This window comes from Aplidium turbinatum, chromosome 8 (genome assembly GCF_918807975.1).
Source record: "Aplidium turbinatum chromosome 8, kaAplTurb1.1, whole genome shotgun sequence".
Lineage (NCBI taxonomy): Eukaryota > Metazoa > Chordata > Ascidiacea > Aplousobranchia > Polyclinidae > Aplidium > Aplidium turbinatum.
The window spans coordinates 31,819,226-31,833,598 of NC_137479.1; the positions used below are offsets into that span (position 1 = coordinate 31,819,226).

At 38.5% G+C, this 14,373-nt stretch overlaps 1 protein-coding gene across 1 annotated transcript; it reads right to left on the minus strand.

Moving 5' to 3' along the window:
• Nucleotides 1–11,483: 11,483 nt before the first annotated feature.
• Nucleotides 11,484–12,918, minus strand: LOC145776289 (protein CFDP2-like). Its single transcript, XM_082587692.1, has 2 exons — nucleotides 12,908–12,918; nucleotides 11,484–12,156 (listed from the first exon to the last, which is right to left on the minus strand). The coding sequence occupies exons 1-2, from the start codon at nucleotides 12,916–12,918 to the stop codon at nucleotides 11,484–11,486; spliced, it is 684 nt and encodes a 227-aa protein (XP_082443818.1).
• Between the last annotated feature and the right edge of the window lie 1,455 nt (nucleotides 12,919–14,373).

Genomic DNA, 14,373 nt, shown 5'->3' on the forward strand with positions numbered 1-14,373 from the left:
CGGGTTTAGAAGTCGTGTAAAACACGGGTTTAGAAGTCGTGTAAAACACGGGTTAGAAGTCGTGAAAAACACGGGTTGCGTTTGTGCAAACACCTGTGTAATACACGGGTGCACATCACGGGTTTTACACGAGAAACTGAGGTAAAAAAACACGTATCTTTCTCGTGTTTTTCACGAGCCAATGTTTATGGGGTTTTACATTGGGGGGCCCCGTGCAAGAAAAACCGCCTCTACTTCTACAGTAGCATTAATCCAGCACTACACAGCATTTTGTAGAAACTTCAATGGCTGAAAGAAAAAAAAATGATACAAAATCACATTTTTTCCACGTAGGGGGCTCTTCAAAAGTCGGGGGGCCGGGGCAGTGCCAGTCTTTGGGGTGTACAAACCGTGCGATCGCACAGGGCCCGCAAATTAGGGGGCCCGCAATTTACTCAGAAAATGCAGTAATTTTTGTCATTTCCAATGGAAGAATTCAGCAAGTGAATTCAACAAAAAAATTCATCATCATTTTGTTCCTTCCTCGTCTGGAGGGTTGGATACAATGCGCCATTGTTCTCGACCATGAGCTGTGCGTACTGCACATTCATAAGTTAATTTTGTCCATTTTGTGATGTTTGTTGTCCAAATCATTCTTGGTCTGCCTTTACTTCTTTTGCCGTTTATCTTCCCTTCTATTAATGATCTTTGTAATGAATTTTGCCTTATTGTGTGTCCGAAATACTTCAATTTTCTTCTTTTGACTGTTTGTAAGAGCATTTTGCTTGAATTGAATTTGGAGAGTACTTCATCGTTAGTGATTTTTTGTTTCCATGAAATTTTTAACATTTGCCTGTATGTCCAGAGCTCGAAGGCATCCATCCGTTTCTCCATTTTTTGTGATATTGTCCAAGTTTCAGAACTGTATGATAGGGTCGACCAGATATAGCATTTTAAGATCCTGAGACGAGTTGATAAATTTAAACGTTGATTGGTTAAAATATTTTTCATTTTTCCAAATGTAGTTCTTGCAATTTCTATCCGTCTAAGAATTTCATGGTCACACCACCCATCTTCAGTTATTAAATGACCAAGATATGAAAAAGATTTTACTTTTTGTATAATTTTATTGTCAATTATAATTTGGACCTACTGTGGTGTCTGGTGATTTTGAGATTATCATTGATTTGGTCTTTTTAGCGTTAATTTTCATATTAAATTCTTTACCAATTGAGTTAACATTGTCCAATATTTCTTGAAGATCTTCTTGTGATTCAGCCAACAGAACAGTATCATCAGCATAGCGTAAATTTGTTATATTCAAGCCACCAACTTTTACTCCTTTCATATCATCAATTGATCGAAAAATCATTTCTGTATATAAATTAAAAAGACATGGAGAAAGTACACATCCTTGGCGTACTCCACGCTTGATATCAATTCCTTTAGATAAATCTTTTTCCATGCGAATAAATGCTTTTTGATTCCAGTACAAATTAATAATAAAACGTAAGTCTTTGCCATTCATACCAATATTGGACAAACAATGAATCAGTTTCTCATGGTTAACTCTATCAAATGCTTTCTCATAATCAATAAAACATGCATATACATCTTTATTTACTGCATTGTAACTCTCACAAATTGTTCTGAAGTTACGTATACTCTCTCGTGTTCCTTTACCAGTTATAAATCCACTTTGAGTCATGCTAACCTCATTCTCAATAGATTTTCGATTTCTTAATAAAATTATTCTCAACAAAATTTTCAGTACATGACTGATCAAACTTAATGTTCTAAAGTCACTGCAGTTCTTTGCTTTGGATTTCTTTGGTAGTCTGACAAAAACAGTTTCATTCATTTCTTTAGGTATAAATCCAGTCATATATATTTCATTACATAATTTGTGTATGCGTTTTAAACTTATGCCATTGAGTGCTTTTAGCATTTCTGGATAAATGTTATCCTTTCCTGCAGCTTTATTACATTTCAGATCTTGAATGGCTTTCTCAACTTCAGATATCAATATTTCTTCTCCTTCGTTATTGGTAATTTCAGGCATACATGTTCTATCATCATCATATAATTCTGTTACATACTCTTCCCATCTACTCTTTATATCCTCTTCCTGAAATAACATTTTTCCTCCACTGTCCATGATGCAGCTGTTTGCTTGTTCAACTTTCTTCAAACATGTTAGCTGTTTAACTTTATTGTGTAATTCAAGTGACTTATGAGATGCTTCTATAGATGTTCTATTTCACTGCATTGATTTTCCCACCACCTTCGTTTAGCATCTTTGCATAATTGGGATATTTCCTTATTTATAGCTTTATATTTCTTGTGATTATTGAATTTGTTTTTCTTTCTCTGTTGCATTAAGTCAAGTATCTTCTCAGTAATCCAAGGCTGTTTAATGTTTTTCCTCTTTGATGGTAAAATATTGGCAGCTGCATCATTTAAGGTTTCTTTAATTTCATTCCAACTTCTATCTATAGTTTCTTGTGTAATTACTTGGGGAATTTCTGTTTGCTGTAATAATTCAAATTTATTGTTTACTGTAATACTGAATTTCTCTCGATATTGTTCATTTTTAAGCATGTTCATGTCCATATGTTCTGACATATTTGTTCTTTTCACTCTTTTTAGCTTTATTTGGATTTTCATAACAACTGGATTGTGGTCAGACATTATGTCACATCCTGGATACGTTTTAACTTGTCTTACTGCATTTCTGAACCTATGGTTTATCATAACATAGTCAATTTGATTCCGAAATTGATAACCTGGACTTTGCCATGTATACAACCGCCTAGCAGGATGTTGAAAAAGAGTGTTCGCTATTAATAAATCAATAAGTTTACAAAACTCCAGCAACCTTCTTCCACGTTCCTTTAAATTGCCAAATCCATAACGACCAGTTGTGGGATATTCATGATGATCACCCACTATTGCATTAAAATCGCCCATTACTATATTAACTTCTCCACTTTTAGTATATTTAAGTACATCCTTTATTGACTCATAAAACAACTCAATCTCTTCATCGGTATGTTCTTGGGTTGGTGCATAGATTTGTAATATATTTACATTAAATGGTGCTGCAGACAATTTAATCATCATAACTCTGTTAGAAATTGGCCAAAATCCAATGACTGAGTTAGCTATTTCTTTTTTCATTATCATACCGACGCCGTAGCCTACATATGCTGTTCTCCTCCTGAATATACAAAAACAAATCTATCTTCTGTCACTTTACCATCACCTATCCATCTAGTTTCACTTATCCCAATTAAATCAAAGTTCATGACCGACATCTCTTGTTTTAAATTTTCGTATCGACCTGCTTTATAAAGGGTTCTTACATTCCATTTTCCTATTTTGAGTGCCCTTTTTCTAGTATTCAGAAGTCTACCATCAGACTTATGCCTTCCAGAGGGATTTGGGCATAAGCCATCATCACGAGCAGCTGTGCACATAGAAGAGGTTCCTCCTTCCCTGTAGCTTTTAGGGGACTTCACAGCAGGGGGCCCTGATCAGTCTCCATGACTCATTTTCGTTTTAATAGCTAGCATTGTTTACTATGGAATGTATACTTGGTAAGGCTCCAATCTTTTCCAAGGTGACCAGCCAAAAAAATTAGCAGCAAGAAAACATAGAGATTCAACGGGTGCAACCTATTTCGTCCCTTGAAAAGATCGAGAAAAAAAAAGAACAGAGCCGGAGTTGCTGATCGGAGTTGCCGCGAACATTTCAAAATTTCTCTCGATCTTTTCAGGGGACAAAATAGATCGAAATTCGATTTTGTTGACCGCGAACGAACGTGTCCAGTCTGAGCAGCCATCTCGGCGGACAAATTAAGTCTCACGGCGGTCACACCAGATTTAACTTATCTGACTGAAATAGGTTGCATTGACACTCAACATAGAGACATATTATTTCCGAAAAATGCTAAAGAAAACTTGATCTTATCATGTTGCTATGCTACCGGATCGCACCATTTTACAGTAATATTCATACCCAAATTTTTGTTGAACATGTAGGGACCCGAATGAATTTCCATTGTTTTTAGCTTTCTACAAAATGTAATTCTCACATAACATTTACATTTCTTAAAAAACTCACTTGTTGTGCACAAATATAGTTTGATAAATAGTTTTCTACCCAGGAACCCAACAGTGAGAATAAATAGTTGCGTTTCTTAAGAAAACTCACTTGTTGTGCACTGGGATAATTTTGATGGATCATTTTTTACTCAAATAACCTACCACCCGCAGCTTTCCCAAGTGAGGCTGTTAAAATGGCCATTTATTGCTTTCAATCTTATTCAGTATACCCGCAGTTCACCTCTGTAATGGAATCTCACTAGCAGGAGTTCACCCTAGTTCGTAAACATTGTTGAAATTTGCCAATTTTAAATTACGTAACTGTTTGCTTTTTCCTTTTTCTGAAAGTGGTTTATATACCTCTGCACAAAACAATTTTAACAGAGACTCATAATATTACTGAAAATTAACCCAGACTCAGAAGATAACTTTTCAAATTCAAAATCTAAATTCAACTCGAACTCACGAATAAAAGAACTTGAGACTCATTGTGTTATCTCTACGCCATCGAAGCTTTGTTACGCCAGCAGCGTATCTGCTGTCATCAGGGGAATAAACATTTAAATCAACAATAAAACCTAGAACCCCTGCATTGGTGCCCACGCTTTCGCCCCCGAAATCTAGGTCATGACCAATTTAACAATCCACGGTACAGTGGCCTGCTTCTTTTGTAACCAACGATGGCCTATGCTATTACCACAATCGATTCGGCAACAAATCAACTAAGTGTGAAAAACCATGCACGTGGAACCTTCCAAAAAATGGGAACGGCCAATCCGCTTAGTGGGGACGGTTGGTGCAATAGAGGAAAGCCCGCAAACATTTTACGTTAAAGACTCAATAACCAACATTAATTTTTTAATTGACACCGGCAGCACGGTGAGCATACTTCCCGCTAACATTTGCAACGTCTCCCAAATGCCTTCTAGTAAAACAGACGCTTGTCTCCGCGCTGTGAACGGCACTTCCGTACCGATATTGGGTTATTCTGACAAACGTGTATCACTATGCACAACTAAAGAATATTCTTGGCGCTTTGCCATTGCAGACGTTCAAAGTGGTATAATCGGCATCGATTTCTTACATCATTTTGGTTTCATGTTAGATATCCGCAATAGAAAATTAATATCACCAAACCAACACCATCCTTGTGCGCAACTATCTACAAACAAAAAGTCAAAACCTTCATGTGAGAACAGTGAAGCAAACACCTGCAACTCCCAGTACTCGTTTTTACGCAGAGAATTTCCTCAAGTATTTGAGCTTGCTAATTATCACAAGCCATGTAAACACACAACCCGTCATCATATTGTAACAAATGGGCCTCCAGTACATGCACGCGTAAGGCGACTTTCTCCCGAACGTATAGACATCTTGCGACGGGAAATGCAACACTTATTAGAACTTGGCGTCATTTAACCATCTAACTCTCCATGGGCCTCACCAGTTCATATGGTCCCAAAAGGAGATTCTGGTCGTTTCAGAATAACGGGCGATTATCGGTCACTTAATAATCAAACACAACCAGATCGATACCCGTTACCGTTTCTTCACGATTTTGCCGGAAACCTACACGGCGCTACCATATTCTCTAATTTAGACTTGTTTAAGAGTTATCACCAAATTCGAATCGCCGAAGAAGACGTTGCTAAAACGGCTATCATCACCCCGATTGGATCTTTTCAATTCAGAAAAATGTCAATGGGCTTGTCATCAGCAGCACAGACATTCCAGCGTTTCTTAGACGAAGTATTACGTGGCCTGCCATTCGTTTTCTGCTATGTCGATGATATCTTAATATTTTCGAAAAACGCCGCTGAACACGAAACCCACTTACGTGCAGTCTTTCAACGTTTACAACAGTAGCCTACGGGTTGATACTGAACAAAGAGAAATGCCAATTTGGTTTGCCCGAAATCAGGTTTCTCGGCCACATGATAAACAAAAACGGTTTAAGCCCTGTAGCATCCAAAATTGAAGCAATAAAAAATTTCTCCTTGCCAAAAACGATAAAGCAACTGCGTGGTTTCTTGGGTATGATTAATTTGTATAGAAAATTCTTGCCACACGTCGCCGCTCTCTTACAGCCATTAACATCCATGTTGTCTAACAACACAAAAAATTATAAAACTTTGGAATGGTCCGAAGCATCCAGACAAGCATTCGAAAATGTGAAGGATAAATTAGAAGAATCTATGTTGTTGGCATTTCCGGTACCCAGCGCACCGACTAATCTCGTCGTGGATGCCAGTGCGACCGCGGGCGGTCGGGGCTGTTTTAGAACAAACTGTCGAAGAAGAACAAAGACCGATTGCTTTTTTCTCGAAATGCTTGAGCCCCACACAAAAAAGGTATTCCACTTTCGATAGAGAACTGCTGGCTGTTTACCTAGCCGTACGCCATTTTCGGTACTTCATAGAAGGCCGCAGCTTTACCATCTTGACTGATCACAAACCTCTTGTCACAGCATTTAAATCGACGCTAAAACATGCCACAGCCAGGCAGACCAGACACTCTGCTTACATATCGGAGTTTACTAGTGAATTACGCTATGTAAGCGGCACAGAAAATGTCGTCGCTGACTATTTGAGTAGGTCAGAAATCAACGCGGTATTTGAAGAAAATAGCGGTTTGGATTTTTTAAAAATGGCCGGTGAACAGTTGACAGACGAAACTCTCGAACCCTTACGTTCGGGCAACTCTTCTTTAAATATTACAGAACAACGCATGCCTGAGCATGGCGTGTCATTGCTTGGAGACATAAGCACTGGTCTGTTTAGGCCTTTGGTTCCTTTGTCGTCAAGACGAAAGGTGTTCGATTATTTGCATCAGCTTTCACACCCAGGAATTAAGGGGTCGCAAAACTTAATCTCCCAACGTTTCGTGTGGCCAAAGATGAAGGTGGACATATGCGAGTGGTGCCGGACATGTAGCCTAATGAGCTGATAGATGAACATTATCGCTAAGGTATATCTTAAAACTTTACAAAAAATTTGGCCTTTCCGTCACAAAAGTGCCCTTTTTTCATAATCCTGCCCCTCCCCCCCAGTCAAACATCGTTCCGGCGCCCATGACCGGGCTCCCTTTTGGGTACCGGGCCCACTTCAGCTTTCTGGTGGTAAAATTGCCACTTAGCCACCCACCAAACAGTAAGATAAGAATTTAGTCTAGTATAGTGATTTCCCTAACCACGAATATTACCCGAAACCAGGGCTGGATTTCAGCCGGAGCGGTCCGGAGCGCAGCTCCGGAAGCTCGATCAAAAAATTGACTTCTCCGGAACGGCGTTCCGGAAGCTCAAATATTTTATACTCTTATTATGCTTTGCCATGTTCAGTAAAAGTATATCCATAATTCTTGATGAGTCGACCACGTTAAATCGGGTAGGCCTATTCACTCTGATAATATATCTTCGTACCAGTCTTGACGGAAGCGAACCTGTGAATGTATTTGTCTTGTTGAGCTCGCTAGTCTTATGGTGAATGGCATCTTTGATTCCCTGAAGAGCTGCCTAAAATCATATGGCATGTCTACAACATTTTTATCTTCTTGTTTGATTGGTGTTGTATGTGATGGCGCGGCTGTGATGATAGGTCACAAAAATGGTGTGGCAAAATTGCTTCGTGATTAATTTCCAGACATTGTGGTGTGGTATTGTGCAACCATAGATTGGAACTATCGGTTCGTCATGCTGTAATATCGGTCAGTAATTTGAATCGATTTCGATCTTTTACAGACAAACGCTATAACCTTTACCACGCTTCTCCTAACAATAGCAGGGAATTGGGTGAATGTGCAGCGGCTGTTGAAGTGCAGTTGTTGAAAATCGGAAGGGTAGGCCTACTGGACACACGTTGGGTAGCCTCGAGTTTCCGCACAATTAGTGCCGTCTGGAATGATTTCCCAGCACTTTTCGAATTTTTCAAAAAGGGGGCTATTAGCGACACAAGAGATTCTCGGGAACGTGCGAAATATCAAGGACTCTTGTCGAAGATAACATCCACTGATTTCTTGTTGGACTTGGCTTTGATGTACGAATACTCGCAAGAATTATCCGAAATAGCCTAAGCCTTGAACTGTAAAACAGAGCATGTAGGCTATTATTTGAGATGCAGATAACAAAATTAATAATCTTGCAAACTTATTTGAAACACGAAGGAACGACGACATTATGGCATTGCTAAGGATGCTGAAGAAAACTTAGAGTTCAAAGGTGTAGAATTAGGCTCCATGTAAAAAATTGCAGAAATAGCCCGCTAATCAATCCCCGCATCTCCTACGCTGTAAATCAAAAATTGTAGTTTTAACCACTTCTTGGGGTGGTCTAAAAACTCCACTTCTACTTTTTCATTCCCACCCCATAGCCTATTGAGAAGGATGGTCATTTCCACCCTACCAAAGGGTGGTATTTTCCACTCAACAGAGAAGGGTGTATAATCACTTAGGAAATTCCATCCAAGATCGCTTGTTGAATTCAACAGACTTGTCATTTATTAACAGCTGAAAAGTACTTGATCCAACTATTTGACCAGAGGACACAGTAATGACACACGGAGAAAACGAAATCATTGAAGTGGCAAAGAGATTGCGCTTAGATGAAAGCGAAGCTGCTGTGAGACGGCTTCGTGAATATACAGCTACGAAAAGAAGATCCCAGAGTCTTCAAAATTTGATAACGTCACTATAATCCCTTCCAATTTCATCGAGCGAGTGTGAGCGCGGATTTTGACAAATGAACCTCATACTGACATCTGACCGTGCTTCTCTACACACTGTAACTGTTTCAAGTTTACTCTTTATACGAATGATCCGTCTTCCACTGAGAAAGTTTTAACCAGCGAAGTATGTTGGATCCTGATTACGCCATGGACGTAACCCGGCAATTGAGACCCGAAGTCGCCAGAGGTTTTATGATTTTGAATACGATAAGTGTCTTAAAAATTGAAGGCTATAACTTGAAAAATCAAAAGTGGAAAAAACTAAAAACAATTTTTTTTCTTTTTTTTTCTAGGCTATAGGCCTAACTTGTATTTTTTTGTATTGTTGTTTCACTAAAACATGAACATTTGCATTGAACAACGCTTTAGGCTACCATCTATAAACCATGATACTTACTTTAGCAACGTTTTAGGTAGGCCTACCTACATCAAGTATGTTATTTCAAAGTCTTATAAAGACATATTTCTAAATTTCTTCTACGGCACCTAGCGCATTTGGAAAGTAAAAAACTAGCCCTCCGGAAGCTAATATTCTGGAAATCCACCACTGCCCGAAACATGAATTTCAAAATAAACAGGCTAATATTTGTATAAACTCAAAAAGTGAAATGGCACGGGCAAGAAGATTGCTATCCTTATGCGGTCTCTAAGTTCCATCTTTTTCCGTCATGCAAGTGAACTTATATTTTACATAGTCTTCATTCCACTTACGTTTTTTAGACATGAATGTTTCTTTCTAAATTTTAAAAGACAGTTATAGCCTACCTCAGCTGCAACTCTTAAATGTCAACTGAACTGGAATTTAAAACAGAGCAAAATCAGAATTCTTCCACTTTTTCTTTCTCTTTCACATACCGCACAAACACTAATATCTGAATACCAGGGATTCCAGCGACAAATTTCCAATAAACTTAGATCGTGTGTTAAAAAAAAAACAGATGAGGCAAAGAAAACCTAGGTCCAGAAAAGATGTAGTAAAGCGGTTAAAAGTAGGCTACCTGTATGGGCTTTTAGCAACACTTTAATAAATCATGACACTGAAGCCTCAGAAGGCTGCATATAATAACACGTATAACTTATATAATTATACAAATATACATGCTTATGTTGGTAGTTATTATGGCATATAACACAACTATATACAAAAACAAGAGCTAGGTAGGCTTATAAGGGCTCACAGCAATGATTTTGGCTCAAAAAAACAGTTAGGCTACTAGTAAAAAAGTGATTGGAAGTTTGAAGAAAACATTTGCAACACATGGCTTACCTTATTCAATAACTTCTGATAATGGTCCGCAATTTATTAGCAACGAATTTCATTCATTTTTGAGCGAATGTGGAATATTGCATCGTAGAGTAACTCCATTGTGGCCTCAAGCCAACGGAGAAGTTGAAATTCAAAATCGCTCATTGCTAGCACAAGCTGAAAGTAAAAACTAGATAAATGCATTGTATTCGTATTTACTTATGTATCGCTCTGCACCACACTCAACGACTGGAGTTAGTCCAGCCGAATTGTTGTTCAAACGAAAATTGCGTAGCCTACTAAGTTACCATGCATTGATTGTTCTTATGACCATGATTTTCAATCTGTTCGTGACAGAAATGAAGGAAAAAAGAAAGCTATATGCTGATCTTAGACGTGGTGCAGTTCATCATCATCATCAGCCGGTCATGCCACTGCTGGCAGATGGCCTCCACATAATGTTTCCACACCATTCTGTCTTTTGCTGTTCTCATCCAGGTGATGCCAATCTTTTCTTCTATGTCATCTCGCCATTTTCTTTTTGGTCTCCCTCTAGTTCTTCTTGCATATCTTGGTGTCTATTTTGTGGTTATCTTGGCCTGTCTGTTGTTTGTCATTCTTGCTACATGTCCCACCCATTGTCACTTTAGGTTTGTTGCTGTTTCTATGACATCTTTGATACAAGTTTTGTTTCTGATAACTTCATTTCTAATCTTGTCTTTTCTATTTATGTTTAATATTATTCTTTCAATGTTCCTTTGCGCTGCTGCCAGTTTTCTTGTTTGTTGTTTTGTGAGTGACCATGTTTCTGCTCCGTATGTTAATGTTGGCAATATTACTGTGTCCATGATTTTTCGTTTTAGGCTAATTGGAATGTTCTTGCTCATTAAAAAAGTGCTATATTGACCAATTCTTTTCCAGCCTGATATTATCCTTTGGGTGATCTCAGTTTCGATGTCGTTTCCTGGTGTTATCATTTTCCCTAAATAGGCTATTTGTAGCCTATTGATCAATCTCCTCTATCTTTTTTCCATCTATCAAAATACCCGTCCTTGGTTGTTTCCCTGCTATCTCGTTACACATTATTTTTGTCTTTTTCTTGTTCATCTTCATTTCATCTCGTTTCCCTTCTCGATTCAGTTTCTCAAGCAATTGTTGCAATGAACCAGAATGAACCACAATGACTTCAGTGAATGGAATCATTTCTGCGCAACGACACTTCAACAATCGGAAAACTTCACTCTGCCAATCTCGGTAACCGGCCCTGTGTCAAGAGCCTCTACAAGTATGCGAACAAGTACCAGGAATCCCTATCAAGGCTTTGTCAGTCCGAGGATAAAGATTCAAAAACCAAACCAACCAAAAACCAAACCAAGTGTTAAGGACAATTTCTCGTTTATTTGTTAGAATATAATCAATTTCATATTTCACCTTTCAATTTGGACTTTTCCAAGTCCACTTTCTTCCATTTGACTTTCTAAAAAGAGTATTTGTGATGATCAGTTTCTCTGATGTTGCAAACTGGATCATCCTATCCCCCCGTGCATTTCTCTTTCCAATGCCATATGCTCCAGTGGTATTTCCGTCACGCTGTTGGTGTTTTCCTATTTTTGCATTAAAGTCTGCCATGATAACTTTGTAGTGACTTTTATTCTTTTCCATTTCTTCATTTGTTTCTTCATACAAATCCTCTATTTTTTCATCATCATGGCTTGTGGTTGGTGCATATATCTGTAATATTTGCATAGAGTATTTATTGTTGATTTTTATTGTGAGGGAAGCCACTCTATCACTAATTCCTTTTATTTCCGTAATTTTGTGTTTTATGCTTTGATGGATTAAAAAACCGACCCCTTTTGTTGAAGTATCTCCCCCTCTGGTGTAGAGCATGTGCCCTCCTCCAATCTGTACGAGATGCTCTCCTTGTCTTTTTGTTTCTGCTAGACCAATTATTTGCCACTTCATCCTTGTTTCATTTAGCTCGTGTGTTAATTCTAAAAGCCTGTCTTCATCTTTTAAGCTTCTTACATTATGCGTAGAGATGTAGATTTTGGGAACCCGGAGATTCTTCGCACCCTCTGCCTTTCGGCTACCAGGGACTAAGGGCCTGTTTGAATGTGTTTGATTAGCAGTCACTGAGTACAAGCCAATCCTTTCATTAGTAGCCTACAGGGAGGTGAAAATGCCAAACAGGAATTTTTCATGTCAAACAACATAAAAAAATGCCAACCTGACAACCCTGGACTCAGGGGCGCCGGAACGACTTTTGACTGGGGGGGCAAGATTATGAAAAAAGGGCATTTTTTTAAGTTTTAAGATAAGATATAGCGATAATGCTAGGCAGTTCGTTAATCGTTTTCCCCCTATTGGCCATATAAATCGAAATGTGAGACAGATGAATATAAAAGAATGAAATATATTGAAATAGCTTGAACAAGAAGAAACGAAAGATAAATTTCACTTTTATGGCGTCACAATCTACTGGAAAGTATAAAAAGTGTTCGCGGGATAATTTGTATACTGTACTGTATATGGAAAAAATATCAAACCAATCCAAAGTAAGCCTGCATTGTACGCGCGTCGGTTGCTCGAATGAACTCATTTGCAACAGCTTCTAAGTCAATGGTGTCCATCACCTGTTTGTGAATAGTCGCAAACATTCGGTTGTTTAAACTGTTGTCTGTCATTGTGGTACGAAGCCATATTTTTACTCGCCTCATGGCGTTAAAACTGCGTTCAGCATTCACTTTTCCTAATTTGACCCTATATCATAACGGCTTTACTTACTCTTTCCTTCTAAACAATTTTAACTTCCAGGTTCTCACCTTCTTTGCTATGCTAAGACGTTTATAACTTACCATTCCAGCATTCTATAACTTTCATACAATTCTGTATCACTCAGATATTTTTTCTAATTAAAACCAAGACCACGAGGAACATTTTCTTTTCTCATAAATCAGCCATCATCAACTGCATACCGATAAACAAAGAACAATAGCACGAAAGGGCATCATATAACCTACTGTGAGTGATACAGAATTTTGTGTGTGAATATTATTTTGAGGCAAAAATGAAAGATTGTAATTAAGCTAAAAGCGAATAGCAGAAATTGTTATATTGAAAAATGTGCAGTAGCTCACATGACCAAGGGCACCATTGCCCCCCCCCCCCCCCGCTCCCGGCGCCCCTGCCTGGACTTCACGATGATTCGCATCGACAGAGTTTCAAACGCCGCCACTCTGGTGACAAATGTAGAAAACCTAAAAATAATGTGGCCAAGACGAATATTTACGCAATATCTATGTAACGTGAAAATCAGAAAAAAAAAACATTACAACCGGCCCGAAACGACGATATGTTTGTAACAACATGTAACACAGAATCAATAAAGCACAACAGCAGTAAGAGACTCTGACTCAGTAAGACTCTGACTCTTCTCATCTCACATCGGAGAGTGCACCCGAATTATCCAAATGTCGAAGCTCAAAGAAATTAGGCGATGAATTCTTGTCTTCACGGAAATCCGAACTTCGACCTTCGTCATTTCCATCCGGCAACGACACCAAGGCATCCTACATGGATATTTTTTTCTAAGGAGTATCATAACAACTGCTTTAGAAGCTCCTGATATCGGCAGACCATTTTGCTCAATCCTGGTGAAAGTCACATGTTATTTTTAGAACTGGCAATAAAACTGTAGAGAAATTAATGCGGAAGCTAAAGGTTCATAACATATCATAACAAAGGTGAAGGGACTGAGGGTCTGTTTGTGCATTTTTTCATTTGTGGGTTTGACCCTTTCCTCACCACGCTGGTTCAGTGCGGGTTGGTGCAGTTCAAGCTGATATTAACTCAGGTGATACTGTACTATTGAAACAACCTGGCCGTGGCAAACTCTCTACTACCTTTCGTAAAAATCCGTTTATTGCTACAGAGAAGCATGGAAATTGTGTGATTGTTGAAAATGATGACACAAAGTATAGCCTACTGTCATCTGTTTCACGTTACATCTTGTCTGGTGGCTCATGACGTAACAGAAGCAGCGCGCAATCGACCTCCCCCATGTTCTTGTTGCTTGCGCTAAATAAACACGTTTTGTTTTCTGTCATTCCTCACTTATAATGATCTCATCCATTTTTTGTTGTGTTTTTTTTTTTGGTAGGCTACCCAATACTTTATTACCCGACAATTGCTACATTATTTCGGTGCTATGTTAATTATGTCGATAACGTGATAGATGGAATTTCTCATAATTCACAAAAGCGTTAACCACTTGGCCTCTAAGCTGGTTGCCACAACTCACAATCCTTTGCTATAACAACTC